This window comes from Pseudophryne corroboree, chromosome 1, assembly GCF_028390025.1.
Source record: "Pseudophryne corroboree isolate aPseCor3 chromosome 1, aPseCor3.hap2, whole genome shotgun sequence".
Lineage (NCBI taxonomy): Eukaryota > Metazoa > Chordata > Amphibia > Anura > Myobatrachidae > Pseudophryne > Pseudophryne corroboree.
Genome location: NC_086444.1, coordinates 1,135,605,546 through 1,135,623,494, shown reverse-complemented (window position 1 = coordinate 1,135,623,494; position 17,949 = coordinate 1,135,605,546). Strand labels below are relative to the sequence as shown.

Here is a 17,949-nt window from a genome sequence, read left to right as displayed (position 1 = left end):
ACTTCGACTATCACCTGTTGAATGTACAATTTGTGAATTGCAGCTAACACCAGCTCCCTCTCCGACGGGGAAGCCGGCAGAGCCGATTTGAAAAACCGGCGAGGAGGCATGTCTTCGAATTCCAGTCTGTATCCCTGGGAAACAATCTCTATTGCCCAGGGATCCACCTGTGAGAGAACCCAGACGTGGCTGAAAAGACGAAGACGTGCCCCCACTTGATCTGACCCCCCCCCCCCCCCCCCCCCCCGGAAAGCCCCAGCATCATGCGGTGGACTTTGCGGAAGTAGGGGAGGACTTCTGCTCTTGGGAACTAGCAGAGTGCAGCTTTTTTCCCTTGCCTTTACCTCTGGCAACAAAGGACGATCCTCGTACCTTCTTGCTTTTATTGGAACGAAAGGACTGCATTTGATAATGCGGTACCTTCTTAGCATGCTGCGGGGGAACATAAGGTAAAAAATTCGATTTACCGGCCGTAGCAGTAGAGACAAGGTACGAGAGGCCTTCTCCAAACTCCTCCTCCCTCTTGTAAGGCAATGACTCCATATGCCGCTTTGAGTCGGCGTCTCCCGTCCACTGTCGGGTCCACAAGAGTCGCCTAGCAGAAATGGACATAGCGTTTATTCTGGAGCTTAGTAAACAAATGTCTCTCTGAGCATCCCTCATATACAAGGCAGCATCTCTGATATGCTCAATGGTCATTAGAATGGTATCCCTATCTAAGGTGTCAAATTCCGTAGATAAGGAGTCTGCCCATGCCACGACAGCACTACAAGCCCAGGCCGACGCCATGGCCGGTCTAACGATAGTTCCTGAATGTGTGTAAATGTGCTTCATGGTAATTTCCTGCTTGCAATCAGCAGGATCCTTGAGGGAAGCAGTATCCGGAGAAGGCAGTGCCACCTTCTTGGATAAGCGTGTCAGCACCTTGTCTACTTTAGGCGAAAATTCCCATCGTATCCTATCCTTCTGTGGAAAAGGATACGCCATAAGAATCCTTTTGGGAACATGTAGTCTCCTATCCGGAGACTCCCAAGCCTTTTCGCACAATTCGCTTAGCTCAAATGAGGACGGAAACGTGACCTCAGGCTTTTTCCCTTTATACATGTGAACCCTCGTGTCAGGGACAGGGGGTTCCTCAGTGATATGCAAAACCGCTTTAATGGCAATAATCATGTATCGAATACCCTTTGCCACCTTCGGCTGTAATTTTGCATCCTCATAGTCGACACTAGAGTCAGTATCTGTGTCGGTATCTGTGTCAGCGACCTGGGATATGGGGCGCTTTTGAGACCCTGAAGGTCCTGGCGCCACAGGGACAGGCACGGTCTGGCTACCTGACTGATCCCCAGCTTCAGCCTTGTCTAACCTTTTATGCAGGAGATTCACATTTGCATTTAAGACATTCAGCATATCCACCCGGTGTCGGCGTTGCCGACGGCGACCTGACATTCAAACACTCCCCCTCCATATTAAGCGAGCCTTCCTCGTCAAACATGTTGACACACACGTACCGACACACTTCACACACACAGGGAAACTCTTTTCTGAAGACAGTATCCCCTTTAAGGCCCTTTGGAGAGACAGAGAGAGAGTATGCCAGCACACACCCCAGCGCAATGACCCTGGAGACCAACACAAAATGTTTTTCCCCCAGCAGCGTTGTATAATATCTTATCCGCCAATTATGTGCCCCCCCCCCCCCTCTCTTTTAAACCCCTTCACCGTGTGTAAGCAGGGGAGAGTCCGGGGAGCTTCCTCTCAGCGTTCTGAGGAGAGAAAAATGGCGCTGGTGAGTGCTGAGGGAGAAGCCCCGCCCCCTCGGCGGCAGGCTTCGGTCCCGCTCAAATTTGTGTAAAAATGGCGGGGGCTCTTTTATATACATGTACAGTGCCCAGCTGTACATGTATATATCTTTTTGCCATGTTTTGAGGTCTTATGATTGCTGCCCAGGGCGCCCCCCCTGCGCCCTGCACCCATACAGTGACCGGAGTGTGTGAGGTGTGTGGAGCAATGACGCACAGCTGCAGTGCTGTGCGTTACCTCAGTGAAGCTGCTGAAGGCTTCTGCCGCCTGAGACGTCTTCTTGCTTCTGTTCTTCTGGTTCTGTGAGGAGAACGGCGGCGTGGCTCCGGGGGTGGATGCCCAGGACGAACCTGTGTTCACCCCCTCTGGAGCTAATGATGTCCAGTAGCCGAGGAAGCAGATCCTATCATTTAAGTAGGTCTGCTCCTCTCTCCCCAGTCCCTCGATGCAGGGAGCCTGTTGCCAGCAGTGCTCCCTGTAAAAATAGAAAAATCCAAACAAAAATGCTTTCTAATGCAAAGAACTCAGGAGAGCTCCCTGCAGTGCGCTTATCTTCCTCTGGGCACAGTGTAAAACTGAGGTCTGGAGGAGGGACATAGAGGGAGGAGCCAGTACACACCCAGAATCCAAAGCTTTCTTAAAGTGCCCTATCTCCTGCGGAGCCCGTCTATTCCCCATGGTCCTTACGGAGTCCCCAGCATCCTCTAGGACGTTAGAGAAACTGAAATGCACCACAGGTATGGATGGATAGTATACTTGACGACACAGAGGTAGGTAGAGCAGTGGCCTACTGTACCGTACTGCTATATATTATATACTGGTGGTCAGCAAACTGTGCAAAACTGAAATGCACCACAGGTATGGATGGATAGTATACTTGACGACACAGAGGTAGGTAGAGCAGTGGCCTACTGTACCGTACTGCTATATATATATAGTTATACTGGTAATCAGCAAAATTCTGCACTGTCCTCCTACTATATACTACAATGCAGCACAGATATGGAGCGTTTTTCAGGCAGAGAACGTATAACACTGGTGGTCACTGGTCAGCAAAGCTCTGCACTGTCCTCCTACTATATAATACTGCTGGTCCCCAGTCCCCACAATAAAGCAATTAGCACACTGAGCACAGATATTTGCAGCACACTGAGCACAGATATGGAGCATTTTTCAGGCAGAGAACGTAGATATTTGCACTTGCAGCACACTGAGCACAGATATTTGCAGCACAATGAGCACAGATATTTGCAGCACACTGAGCACAGATATGGAGCGTTTTTCAGGCAGAGAACGTAAATATTTGCACTTGCAGCACACTGAGCACAGATATTTGCAGCACAATGAGCACAGATATTTGCAGCACAATGAGCACAGATATTTGCAGCACAATGAGCACAGATATGGAGCGTTTTTCAGGCAGAGAACGTAAATATTTGCACTTGCAGCACACTGAGCACAGATATTTGCAGCACACTGAGCACAGATATTTGCAGCACACTGAACATAGAAACTGAGAGGACGCCAGCCACGTCCTCTCACGATCATCTCCAATGCACGAGTGAAAAATGGCGGCGACACGCGGCTCCTTATATAGAATACGAATCTCGCGAGAATCCGACAGCGGGATGATGACGTTCGGGCGCGCTCGGGTTAACCGAGCAAGGCGGGAGGATCCGAGTCTGCCTCGGACCCGTGTAAAAAGGGTGAAGTTCGGGGGGGTTCGAATCCCGACGAACCGAACCCGCTCATCACTAATTTTAAGTAATCCATTATTTCATATTAAAATGTAATGTGCCCAATAGACTACACTAGGCAAAATGAATGTCATTCCAGTATAGTAGGCACAGCTTCTATTTGCACCAGAATTCATGCCAACATTTGCTTATACTAAATAGCTTTTCACATCTTATATGATGTATACAGAAGGTCACATATAAGTTTATATAAGCACAACTCTCTCCCTTTGTCTACACTACATAATTAGGCTAACTGCTCACTGTAATGATGTATCTATGTGCGTTTATATAGTCTGTACTTCTGTGCCTACATTTATCCCCTATGCACTGCGCTACAGAAACCTTCTGGTTCCTTATGAGTAATAAAATAATAATACATAATAATAACAATAATAATAATAATACTACATACTGTATGTGGTAAATTCAGTAGTACAAGGTATGCTTATTGAGTCAGAGCTTTATACATATACCCCAAGCTGGGAGACCGTAAGGTCATATAAAATGGTATATTTATGCTTTACACAGTTATAGACACATTTGCAATAGTCATTTCTACTGTTATGTTTCTGGCCTATTATCTAGTACTCTAACAGAGAAAAAGTCTCAGTAAGATGAATTCAAGGCCAGACATTTGTATTTTTGAGTGGCTGTAAATGATCTCATTCTGGCACATACTTACATTGTCTGCATTGATCAAGCAGCCCACACTTTGCAATGGGCAGAATGTGTCATACTGGCTGTAACACTGGCCGCTGCTGGGATTCCATATAATGTACTGATTCTGCTCCAGGGTCAGCACATACGCAGTGGGCCCCTGAAATATATAAAGACGGTCACTGCATGTAGCTTATGTACACACTTAGTTCTACGCTCCTGTGACATCCCACATCAAAGCCAGACTAAGGTGGGGGCACAGGGGATACTGTACCCCAGCACCTCCACCCCCTATCAGGGAGCCCCTGGCTGGAGCACACGGACATCACTAGCTCTCCCTCTTGTGCAGCAGTAGAACTAGGCAACCAAAATGTGAGCAGGAGAGCATGCAGTGCAAGACACAGGAGTATCAGGTTTCATGAGCTACCAATGGAGCTTCCTGAACAGAGAGAGATAGGAGGAGGAAGAGAGATGTAAGTGACCCAGGGGTCCCAGCTTCTCCTCTTCCCTGCCTGGGTGTCTGGGTCCTGTGTAACCTGTTATCTAATGAGAGCACTTGGGTCTAGAGAGAAACACACAGAGTCCTCCTGAGTCCTGTCCCAGTGTGTAAGTAGAACAGAGGCTGCTGCTCTTCTTGTATGTGACAAGATAAATTATAGATTTTATTTTTCTGTGTGTATTTTAAGGTTGTTTAAGCTGTCTTTGTTCCACTACAGGAAAACGTTATAAAATAGTTGTCTCTCAATTAGGTGGCGCTATAAACCGTACCCAGGCATTATAAAACTATTAGTTTAAAACTAATATGCACAATTGGTTTTGAATTTAATATACAGAATCTATACCTCCCATTATGGCTGATTCCAGGAGGGATACAATGCTCGTTACCTGGACTTCCTTCATAAGTTATGATTGCAGTCACCTGTGTTGAAATCCCTTTCTTATCAATTAAATAGTACACAGGTGACAATAATCATGTATTAAGAGGTAAGGAAAGCATTTTGTCCCTCCTGGAATGGGCTATGTTGGGAGGTATGCACAATCTAATACACAATTCCCCACCTTCCTCGAGACCCCCTGTCTTAAGTGCCCCGGGACCCCACCCCACAAGGCTTAATCCAGCTCTGTCCCCCATCCTCCCTACTATGGAGAGTCGGTCATACCAGACAGTCACCATGAAAACCGTGAAGGAGCGTCAGCATAAAAAGCCTGGCTGTAATACACCCTGCATGTAGCATGTCCCGGCACACTGCTTGCAGGGTATGCATTCACTATGTTGAGAATCATAATGTCAACACCACAACGTTGACAGTGATGAAACAGACATTGTGAAGATGTCAACAAGGACTTTGTTGTCATGTGAAATGTCGACAGTCTGCAGAATGCCAACATTAGGGTTAGGCTGTGGGTAAGGGAGGTTAGGCTGCAAAAGGGTTGCAGCGCCGAGGTGCCTTCAAGTAAGTGATGTCAACATGATAAGCATGTTGACATTATGAAACAAACCCATCCCGTTTACAGCGTATTATGGTAGACCTCACCGAGACACAGAGGATCCTGGATACAGCAGAGGGCAGGGCGAGGGAAATAAGTACACTGCTTTGTTGGATATAACTGCCCCACACAAACCAAACATTAACATTCTGTTAATGTGGAGACACAGTACTTGGTCTAAGTGTCATTTATTAACCCATTCATTCATAGAGGCCACTACAGTGGACAGCTATTTTTAAGTCATTATCTCCTACAGAAACTTTTTTGGACATCAGAGGCAGACTTAGACCTCATGGGGCCCTAAGCAAAACACCAATTTGGGCCCCCCCCTCCCACAAACAATCCATAGCGCTCACATCCTGATATGGCCTGGAAGTATTCAGCCAGACCAGCGCATTCAGAACTGCCCTGCTAATGGGAGACCTGCTACAATCATTTAAGGGGTCCCCCAATACTTAATAGAAAAAAAAGAAACCAAAAGAGCACAATAAGCACACTGCCCGATTGGTGCAGACATTTTGGGTAATAACTTCCATGGCTCATATTCCACTCATGAAAAAGATACCAGGTGAGGAAGCCATCTTGGACTCACTACATAGGATTACCCTAGTTGATATGCGGAACAGCCTCCCATCAGAGTTGGCAGAAGCCAAAACAGTACAGCAATTAAAACATGCTTGGGATAGACATTCGAATATCCCTACAAAGACGTAAGGATCAAATAGGATTGAGGTAAATAAGGTGCAGACTAGATGGCAAAGTGGTTCTTATCTGCCTTAAAATTCTATGTTTCTCTAACGTCCTAAGTGGATGCTGGGGACTCTGTAAGGACCATGGGGATTAGCGGCTCCGCAGGAGACTGGGCACAACTATAAAGAAAGCTTTTAGACTACTGGTGTGCACTGGCTCCTGCCCGGCTGAGCTGGATGCACACTAGGGGCTCTCCTGAGCACCTAGAAAGAAAGTATATTTAGGTTTTTTATTTTACAGTGAGATCTGCTGGCAACAGACTCACTGCAGCGAGGGACTAAGGGGAGAAGAAGCGAACCTACCTAAAAGGTGGTAGTTTGGGCTTCTTAGGCTACTGGACACCATTAGCTCCAGAGGGATCGACCGCAGGACCCGACCTTGGTGTTCGTTCCCGGAGCCGCGCCGCCGTCCCCCTTACAGAGCCAGAAGCAACGAAGAGGTCCGGAAAATCGGCGGCAGAAGACTTCGGTCTTCACCAAGGTAGCGCACAGCACTGCAGCTGTGCGCCATTGCTCCTCATGTACACCTCACACTTCGGTCACTGATGGGTGCAGGGCGCTGGGGGGGGGGGGGGGCGCCCTGAGGGCAATATATGACACCTTGGCTGGCAAATATACATCATATATAGTCCTAGAGGCTATATAGATGTAAAATTACCCCTGCCAATATTCCAGAAAAAGCGGGAGAAAGTCCGCCGAAAAGGGGGCGGGGCTTCTCCCTCAGCACACTGGCGCCATTTTTCCCTCACAGCTCCGCTGGAAGGAAGCTCCCTGGCTCTCCCCTGCAGTCTGAACGCTACAGAAGGGTAAAAAAGAGAGGGGGGGCACTAAATTTAGGCGCAGTATAGATAATATATATATATCAGATATATAAAAAAGCAGCTATAAGGGAAAACACTCATTGATAGTGGGATCCCAGTGTTATATAGCGCTCTGGTGTGTGCTGGCATACTCTCTCTCTGTCTCCCGAAAGGGCTTTGTGGGGTCCTGTCCTCTGTCAGAGCATTCCCTGTGTGTTTGCGGTGTGTCGGTACGGCTGTGTCGACATGTTTGATGAGGAGGCTTATGTGGAGGCGGAGCAGATGCCTGTAAATATGATGTCACCCCCTGCGGGGTCGACACCTGAGTGGATGGTGCTGTGGAAGGAATTACGTGATAGTGTCGACTCCTTACATAAAAGGTTTGACGACATACCAAATGTGGGACAGCCGGCTTCTCAGCCTGTGTCTGCCCAGGCGTCTCAAAAGCCATCAGGGGCTCTAAAACGCCCGCTACCTCAGATGGTTGACACAGATGTCGACACGAATACTGACTCCAGTGTCGACGACGAGGAGACTAATGTAACTTCCAGTAGGGCCACACGTTACATGATTGAGGCAATGAAAAATGTGTTGCACATTTCTGATGTTACCCCCGGTACCACAAAAAAGGGTATAATGTTTGGAGAGAAAAAACTACCAGTAGCTTTTCCTCCATCTGAAGAGTTAAATGAAGTGTGTGAAGAAGCGTGGGCTTCCCCTGATAAAAAGCTGGTAATTTCTAAGAGGTTACTAATGGCGTACCCTTTCCCGCCAGAGGATAGGTCACGCTGGGAAACATCCCCTAGGGTGGATAAAGCGCTCACACGCTTGTCAAAGAAGGTGGCACTACCGTCTCCGGATACGGCCGCCCTGAAGGAATCTGCTGATAGAAAGCAGGAGGCTATCCTGAAATCTATATATACACACACAGGTGTTATATTGAGACCGGCTATAGCTTCAGCCTGGATGTGCAGTGCTGCTGCTGCGTGGTCAGATTCCCTGTCAGAAAATATAGATACCCTAGACAGGGACACTATTTTGCTAAACGTAGAGCATATAAAAGACGCACTTTTATACATGAGGGATGCACAGAGGGATATTTGCCGGCTGGCATCCAAAATTAGTGCAATGTCCATTTCTGCCAGGAGAGGGTTATGGACTCGGCAGTGGACAGGTGATGCAGATTCCAAACGACACATGGAAGTTCTGCCTTATAAGGGTGAGGAATTGTTCGGGGATGGTCTCTCGGACCTCGTTTCCACAGCAACAGCTGGGAAGTCTACATTTTTACCCCATGTTCCCTCACAACCAAAGAAAGCACCGTATTATCAGGTACAGTCCTTTCGGCCCAATAGGGGCAAGCGGGTTAAAGGCGCGTCCTTTCTGCCCAGAGGCAGAGGTAGGGGAAAGAAGCTGCAGCATACAGCCAGTTCCCAGGAGCAAAAGTCCTCCCCCGCTTCCTCTAAAGGTGTGTACACACGGTGAGATTTTTTCTTGAGATTTTGACTATATAGTCAAAATCGCAAGAAAAGTTAGTGCAAATCGCAAGGTGAAAGTCACCTTGCGATCCCGATGCGCGGCCCCGCCAGGTCGGCATCGCAAGAAAAGATAGACTGTGCAGGCAAGTCAATCCTTGCTAGATCGGTGTACTATCTAGTTCATCTCACATGTCAATGACATCTCACATAAGCCAAAATCTCACGTAAGCCAAAATCGTAAGCACACATAGTCCATATCTCAAGAAAAGTTAGTCAAAATCTGTCCTATCTGGGCTCCGGGGAGTTCAAGGGAAATCGCAAGTAAAAATTGAACATAGCAAGGATCTCACCGTGTGTACACACCCTAAGTCCACAGCATGACGCTGGGGCTTCACAGGCAGAGCCAGGTACGGTGGGGGCCCGTCTCAAAAATTTCAGCAATCAGTGGGCTCGCTCACGGGTGGATCCCTGGATCCTTCAAGTAGTATCTCAGGGGTACAAGCTGGAATTCGAGACGTCTCCCCCCCGCCGTTTCCTCAAATCTGCCTTGCCAACCACTCCTTCAGGCAGGGAGGCAGTGTTACAGGCAATTCAAAAGCTGTATTCACAACAAGCGATAGTAAAGGTGCCCCTACTTCAACAAGGAAGGGGTTACTATTCCACAATGTTTGTGGTACCGAAACCGGACGGTTCGGTGAGACCCATTTTAAATTTGAAATCCTTGAACACATATATAAAAAAATTCAAGTTCAAGATGGAATCGCTCAGGGCGGTTATTGCAAGCCTGGACGAGGGGGATTACATGGTATCGCTGGACATCAAGGATGTCTACCTACATGTCCCCATTTACCATCCTCACCAGGAGTACCTCAGGTTTGTGGTACAAGATTGTCATTACCAATTCCAGACGTTGCCGTTCGGTCTCTCCACGGCTCCGAGGGTCTTTACCAAGGTAATGGCGGAAATGATGATACTCCTTCGAAAGAAGGGAGTTTTAATTATCCCGTACTTGGACGATCTCCTGATAAAGGCGAGGTCCAGAGAGCAGTTGTTGGTAGGCGTAGCACTATCTCGGGAAGTACTACAACAGCACGGCTGGGTTCTAAACATTCCAAAGTCACAGCTGGTTCCTACGACACGCCTGCTGTTCCTAGGGATGGTTCTGGACACAGAACAGAGAAAAGTGTTTCTCCCGGAGGAAAAGGCCAAGGAGCTGTCATCTCTAGTCAGAGGCCTCCTAAAACCAAAACAGGTGTCGGTGCATCACTGCACGCGGATGCTGGGAAAAATGGTAGCTTCCTTCGAAGCGATTCCATTCGGCAGGTTTCATGCAAGAACCTTTCAGTGGGACCTGTTGGACAAGTGGTCCGGATCGCATCTTCAGATGCATCGTCTGATAACCCTGTCTCCGAGGACAAGGGTGTCTCTGCTGTGGTGGCTGCAGAGGGCTCATCTTCTAGAATGCCGCAGATTCGGCATACAGGACTGGGTCCTGGTGACCACGGATGCCAGCCTTCGAGGCTGGGGAGCAGTCACACAGGGAAGAAACTTCCAAGGACTATGGTCAAGTCAGGAGACTTCCCTGCACATAAATATTCTGGAACTAAGGGCCATTTACAATGCCCTAAGTCAGGCAAAACCCCTGCTTCAATACCAGCCGGTACTGATCCAGTCAGACAACATCACGGCGGTCGCCCATGTAAATCGACAGGGCGGCACGAGAAGCAGGACGGCGATGGCAGAAGCCACAAGGATTCTCCGATGGGCGGAAAATCACGTGGTAGCACTGTCAGCAGTGTTCATTCCCTGAGTGGACAACTGGGAAGCAGACTTCCTCAGCAGGCACGACCTCCACCCGGGAGAGTGGGGACTTCATCCAGAAGTCTTTCAAATGATTGTAAACCAGTGGGAAAAGCCACAGGTGGACATGATGGCGTCCCGCCTAAACAAAAAGCTAGAAAAATATTGCGCCAGGTCGAGAGACCCGCAGGCGATAGCTGTGGACGCTCTGGTAACACCGTGGGTGTACCGATCGGTTTATGTGTTCCCTCCTCTTCCTCTCATACCAAAGGTACTGAGGATAATAAGGAGAAGAGGAGTAAGAACCATACTCATTGTTCCGGATTGGCCAAGAAGAGCGTGGTATCCGGAACTTCAAGAAATGATGTCAGAGGACCCATGGCCTCTACCGCTCAGACAAGACCTGCTGCAGCAGGGGCCCTGTCTGTTCCAAGACTTACTGCGGCTGCGTTTGACGGCATGGCGGTTGAACACCGGATCCTGAAGGAAAAGGGCATTCCTGCACTTCCTACAGTCAGGGGTGACTATGGGCCTTAAATTGGGTTCCATTAAGGTCCAGATTTCGGCTCTGTCGATTTTCTTCCAGAGAGAATTGGCTTCACTACCTGAAGTTCAGACTTTTGTTAAGGGAGTGCTGCATGTTCAGCCCCCTTTTGTGCCTCCAGTGGCACCTTGGGATCTCAACGTGGTGTTGGATTTCCTGGGGTCACATTGGTTTGAGCCACTGAAAGCCGTGGATTTGAAGTGTCTCACGTGGAAAGTGGTCATGTTGTTGGCTTTGGCTTCGGCCAGGCGTGTTTCAGAATTGGCGGCTTTGTCATGTAAAAGCCCTTATCTGATTTTCCATATGGATAGGGCAGAATTGAGGACTCGTCCCCAGTTTCTCCCCAAAGTGGTATCAGCTTTTCATCTGAACCAACCTATCGTGGTGCCTGCGGCTACAAATGACTTGGAGGCTTCCAAGTTGTTGGATGTAGTCAGGGCCCTGAAAATTTATGTTTCCAGGACAGCTGGAGTCAGAAAGACTGACTCGCTCTTTATCCTTCAAAGCAGACTATTGCTCGCTGGATATGTAGTACAATTCAGCTTGCACATTCTGCGGCTGGACTGCCGCATCCTAAATCCGTAAAAGCCCATTCCACGAGGAAGGTGGGCTCTTCTTGGGCGGCTGCCCGAGGGGTCTCGGCTCTTCAACTTTGCCGAGCAGCTACTTGGTCGGGGTCAAACACGTTTGCTAAATTCTACAAATTTGACACCCTGGCTGAGGAGGACCTTGAGTTCTCTCATTCGGTGCTGCAGAGTCATCCGCACTCTCCCGCCCGTTTGGGAGCTTTGGTATAATCCCCATGGTCCTTACGGAGTCCCCAGCATCCACTTAGGACGTTAGAGAAAATAAGAATTTACTCACCGGTAATTCTATTTCTCATAGTCCGTAGTGGATGCTGGGCGCCCATCCCAAGTGCGGATTGTCTGCAATACTTGTATATAGTTATTGCTTAACTTAAGGGTTATTGTTGAGCCATCTGTTGAGAGGCTCAGTTGTTGTCATATTGTTAACTGGGTATTGTATCACGAGTTATACGGTGTGATTGGTGTGGCTGGTATGAGTCTTACCCGGGATTCAAAATCCTTCCTATTTGTGTCAGCTCTTCCGGGCACAGTATCCTAACTGAAGTCTGGAGGAGGGTCTTAGTGGGAGGAGCCAGTGCACACCAGTAGTCTAAAGCTTTCTTTATAGTTGTGCCCAGTCTCCTGCGGAGCCGCTAATCCCCATGGTCCTTACGGAGTCCCCAGCATCCACTACGGACTATGAGAAATAGAATTACCGGTGAGTAAATTCTTATTTTCTATGACATGGGTAGAAAACTATATTGGAGTCGATCTTTATTTCCACACCTACACAATCACGTACTACTGGTTCAATGCTGTACCATCCAATAATACAGTGGTGGGGGGAGCTCCTGCCAGCCTCAGTGTGCCGCCCCTTCAGGTCCCGGCGCTCATAGGCAGCTGCCTAATGGAAGCGCCGGCCCTGGTCCCCCCTATCCATCAGCGGAGGCCCGCTCTCTCCCTGTCACCCACTGTGCGATGGCCGCCAATTGGGAGCAAGCAACCTGGGCTGACACTTCGTCATCATCCCCAGACCCCGCCCGGGGATCAGCGGGAAGATGGAGCTGGGAGCCAAGAAAGCAGCTGACAGGATACGCGTATCTCATGCCTGCAAGCTGGTAAGCATACCTGCAGCTGGAAGCAGAGGATGACGCTGATGGCGTCTGCCTTCGTCCGACCGGACCTAGGCTTGTTGTGACTGTAGCTGCTGTTCAGCCGGCATCGCAGCTATCATACATGGGGGAAGCAGTATATGATACCGCTTCCCCCCCATATCGCCAGTTCATACATTTACCCCATGGTGGAGAGTGGATCTCATGAATCAGTGAGTGGTTATGTACCCAGACGCAAATACAGGAGAAGGTACAGTCAGGTGTTCTTTTACTTTCTTGATGTGACTTGTGTAAGCGAATGGCTGCTGTATCGTATGCCTTGATTCAATAACAAGAATCAGTTGGATTTCAAAGTATAGATGTGAGGTTTGGTTCTCCAGAAATACGAATCCACTCAAACATTGTGGATCCAAACCAGATCTCCTGAGGAAAACAGATTCGGATCTTCCCACGGTTCAGAATTCAGACTTTAAATCAGAATTACAGGTTTTGGATTACAAAAATTACATGGTTTTAGCTGCTGATTTTTGTCAATGATTACCAATTTTTTTTTTAATAGATTTTTAACTGATCCAAAAACCAAATCTGAACCAAAATACTTGGGGAGTGGTTTTACCAATACCAAAACCTGATGCTGAAATAAAACCAAAACATGGGGGACCATGTACATCTCTATTTCAAAGCATCCATTGCTCGAGCATTGATCAATACTGGCTCTACGGAGCAACGTTGAAGAGGAAGACTAAGTGAGACGCCACCTCCATTGAAGTGCAGGGCCGTGTCTACTGAAATCGCTTTCAGTGTGGGAAATCCCTGGCCAAAGCTTGCAGGTGCAAAACATGCTAACAGGTATGTACTACACGTGAAACTAAGTACATCGGCATATAGTATTTTGGTGTCCAGGGAGCTTCTCCAGCTTTCACACTAAGCATTAACATCAGTTAAATTCAGTTTGTAAAAAAGAGTAACTTTCTAGATATGATGCACCTCAGAAGTAAATGAAAATATTTGTTTTATAAATACTGAGGATTTTTGTTTTTGGATGAATATATACATAAATAGGCGTAAATTATTATTTTTTTTCTGAAAAAAAATAAGATTTTACTTACCGGTAAATCTATTTATCGTAGTCCGTAGTGGATGCTGGGGACTCCGTAAGGACCATGGGGAATAGACGGGCTCCGCAGGAGACATGGGCACTTTAAGAAAGAATTGAGATTCTGGGTGTGCTCTGGCTCCTCCCTCTATGTCCCTCCCCCAGACCTCAGTTAGAGAAACTGTGCCCGGAAGAGCTGACAGTACAAGGAAAGGATTTTGGTAATCCAGGGCCAGATTCATACCAGCCACACCAATCACACCGTATAACTTGAGATAAACATACCCAGTCAACAGTATGAACAACAACAGAGCAACAGGTCAACCCTGATGCAACCATAACATAACCCTTATTTAAGCAATAACTATATACATGTATTGCAGAAGAAGTCCGCACTTGGGACAGGCGCCCAGCATCCACTACGGACTATGAGAAATAGATTTACCTGTAAGTAAAATCTTATTTTCTCTAACGTCCTAGTGGATGCTGGGGACTCCGTAAGGACCATGGGGATTATACCAAAGCTCCCAAACGGGCGGAAGAGTGCAGATGACTCTGCAGCACCGATTGAGCAAACACAAGGTCCTCCTCGGCCAGGGTATCAAACTTGTAGAACTTTGCAAAAGTGTTTGAACCTGACCAAGTAGCCGCTCGGCAAAGTTGTAATGCCGAGACCCCTCGGGCAGCCGCCCAATAAGAGCCCACCTTCCTAGTGGAATGGGCCTTAACTGATTTTGGCAGCGGCAATCTAGCCGCCGAATGAGCCTGCTGAATCGTGTTACAGATCCAGCGAGCATTAGTCTGCTTTGAAGCAGGAGCACCAAGCTTGTTGGAAGCATACAGGATAAACAAAGACTCTGTTTTCCTGACCCTAGCCGTTCTGGCTACATAAACCTTCAAAGCCCTGACTACATCAAGCAACTCGGAATCCTCCAAGTCCGCAGTAGCCACAGGCACCACAATAGGTTGGTCTATATGAAAGGATGAAACCACTTTCGGCAGAAATTGTGGACAGGTCCGCAATTCTGCTCTATCCGCATGGAAAACCAGATAGGGGCTTTTATGTGACAAAGCCGCCAACTCTGACACACGCCTAGCCGAAGCCAAGGCTAATAGCATGACCACCTTCCACGTGAGATATTTCAACTCCACCGTTTTGAGTGGTTCAAACCAGTGGGATTTCAGGAAACTCAACACCACGTTAAGATCCCAAGGTGCCACTGGAGGCACAAAAGGGGGCTGAATATGCAGCACTCCCTTTACAAACGTCTAAACTTCAGGTAGAGAAGTCAACTCCTTTTGAAAGAAAATGGATAGGGCCGAAATCTGGACCTTAATGGACCCCAATTTTAGGCCCAAATTCACTCCTGACCGTAGGAAGTGAAGGAAACGGCCCAGCTGGAATTCCTCCATAGGGGCATTCCTGGCCTCACACCAAGCAACATATTTTCGCCATATACGGTGATAATGTTGAGCTGTCACGTCCTTCCTAGCCTTTATCAGCGTAGGAATGACCTCCTCCGGAATGCCTTTCTCCGCTAGGGGCCGGCGTTCAACCGCCATGCCGTTAAACGCAGCCGCGGTAAGTCTTGGAACAGACAGGGCCACTGTTGCAACAAGTCCTGTCTAGGAAAGAAGAGGCCACGGGTCCTCTGTGAGCACCTCTTGCAGATCTGGACACCAAGTCCTTCGTGGCCAATCTGGAACAATGAGTATCGTTCTCACTCCTCTTTTTCTTATTATTCTCAGCACCTTGGGTATGAGAGGAAGAGGAGGAAATACATAGACCAACTGGAACACCCACGGTGTCACCAGGGTGTCCACAGCTGTCGCCTGAGGGTCTCTTGACCTGGCGCAATACCTCTGTAGTTTTTTGTTGAGGCGAGATGCCATCATGTCCACCTGTGGCAGTACCCACCGACTTGCAGTCTGTGCGAAGACTTCCTGATGAAGTCCCCACTCTCCCGGGTGGAGGTCGTGTCTGCTGAGGAAGTCTGCTTCCCAGTTGTCCACTCCCGGGATGAACACTGCTGACAGTGCGCTTACGTGATTTTCCGCCCAGCGAAGAATTCTGGCGGCTTCCTCCATCGCTACCCTGCTCCTTGTGCCGCCTTGTCGGTTTACATGAGCCACTGCGGTGATGGTGTCTGACTGAATCAGAACCGGTTGGGCGCGAAGCAGGGTCTCCGCTTGACGTAGGGTGTTGTATACGGCCCTTAGTTCCAGGATGTTGATGTGAAGGCAAGTTTCCTGACTTGACCACAGACCTTGGAAATTTCTTCCCTGTGTGACTGCTCCCCACCCTCGGAGGCTTGCATCCGTGGTCACCAGGACCAGTCCTGAATGCCGAATCTGCGGCCCTCGAGAAGGCGAGCACTCTGCAGCCACCACAGGAGAGACACCCTGGCCCTGGGGGATAGGGTGATTAACCGATGCATCTGAAGATGTGATCCGGACCACTTGTCCAGTAAATCCCATTGAAAGGTCCTCGCATGGAACCTGCCGAAGGGAATGGCCTCGTATGATGCCACCATCCTTCCCAGGACTCGAGTGCAGTGATGCACTGACACCTGTTTTGGTTTTAATAGGTTCCTGACCAGTGTCATGACCAGTGTCATGAGCTCCTGAGCTCTCTCTATCGGGAGATAAACCCTTTTCTGGTCTGTGTCTAGAATCATGCCTAGGAAAGGCAGACGAGCCGTAGGAACCAACTGCGACTTTGGAATATTTAGAATCCAGCCGTGTTGCCGTTACACTTCCAGAGAAAGTGCTACGCTGATCAGCAACTGCTCTCTTGATCCCGCTTTTATGAGGAGATCGTCCAAGTATGGGATAATTGCGACCCCTTGCTTCCGCAGGAGTACCATCATTTCCGCCATTACCTTGGTAAATATTCTCGGTGCCGTGGAGAGACCAAACGGCAACGTCTGAAATTGGTAATGACAATCCTGTACCACAAATCTGAGGTACGCCTGATGAGGTTGATAAATGGGGACATGAAGGTAAGCATCCTTTATGTCCAGAGACACCATAAAATCCCCCCCTTCCAGGCTTGCGACGACCGCTCTCAGCGATTCCATCTTGAACTTGAACCTTTTCAGGTATATGTTCAGGGATTTTAAATTCAATATGGGTCTGACCGAACCGTCCGGTTTCGGGACTACAACATGGTCGAATAATAACCCCCTCCTTGTTGAAGGAGGGGAACCTTGACCACCACCTGTTGAAGATACAATTTGTGAATTGTAGTTAACACTATTTCCCTCTCGTGGGGGGAAGCCGGCAGGGTCGTCGGTGAGGGGGCATCTCCTCGAAGTCCAGCTTGTATCCCTGAGACACAATATCTATTGCCCAGGGATCCAACAGTGAGTGAACCCACTTGTGGCTGAAATTTCGTAGACGTGCCCCCACCGGGCCTAGCTCCACCTGTGGAGCCCCAGCGACATGCAGTAGATTTTGTAGAGGCAGAGGAGTTCCTGGGAACTAGCTGTGTTGTGCAGCTTCTTTCCTCTGCCCCTGCCTCTGGCAAGAAAGGACGCACCTCGGACTTTCTTGTTTCTTTGTGATCGAAAGAACTGCATTTGATAATGTCGTGCTTTCCTAGGCTGTGCTGGAATATAAGGCAAAAGATCAGAATTACCAGCTATAGCTGTGGAGACCAGGTCCGAGATCCCTTCTCCACACAATCCTCAGCCTTGTAAGGTAAACCTTCCATATGCCTCTTAAGTCGGCATCACCTGTCCATTGCATGTTCCACAGGACACGTCAAGCAGAAATCGACATAGCGTTGACTCTAGAACCCAGTAGACTAATGTCTCTTTGGGCATCTTTTATATATATATCTATATATATATCTAGACAGCGGTGTGGGGATCGGCACTCCAAGGTAGGGGTACTGGAATACTTGCTGCGGTGCCCTCTGTAATCCTCTGTGGGATCCAATATGGTGCATAGCAAATCAGCGGCACTCAGCAGTCAGGCATAGATGAAGAAACGGCTTTTATTTACGTAAATAAAAGCCGTTTCTTCATCTATGTCTGACTGCTGAGTGCCGCTGATTTGCTATGCACTATATATATATATCTATATATATATCTATATATATATCTATATATAT

At 48.3% G+C, this 17,949-nt stretch overlaps 1 protein-coding gene across 3 annotated transcripts in view; it reads right to left on the bottom strand.

Annotated features, from left to right (window-relative positions):
• The window catches only part of CC2D2A (coiled-coil and C2 domain containing 2A), a 205,272-nt gene that overhangs the window by 28,726 nt on the left and 158,597 nt on the right, over window positions 1–17,949 (bottom strand). For all 3 annotated transcript variants that reach the window (XM_063923787.1, XM_063923779.1, XM_063923772.1), the window contains exon 32: window positions 4,225–4,359. In XM_063923787.1, the coding sequence (XP_063779857.1) occupies window positions 4,225–4,359 (135 nt within the window). The remainder of the gene's footprint in view (window positions 1–4,224; window positions 4,360–17,949) is intronic.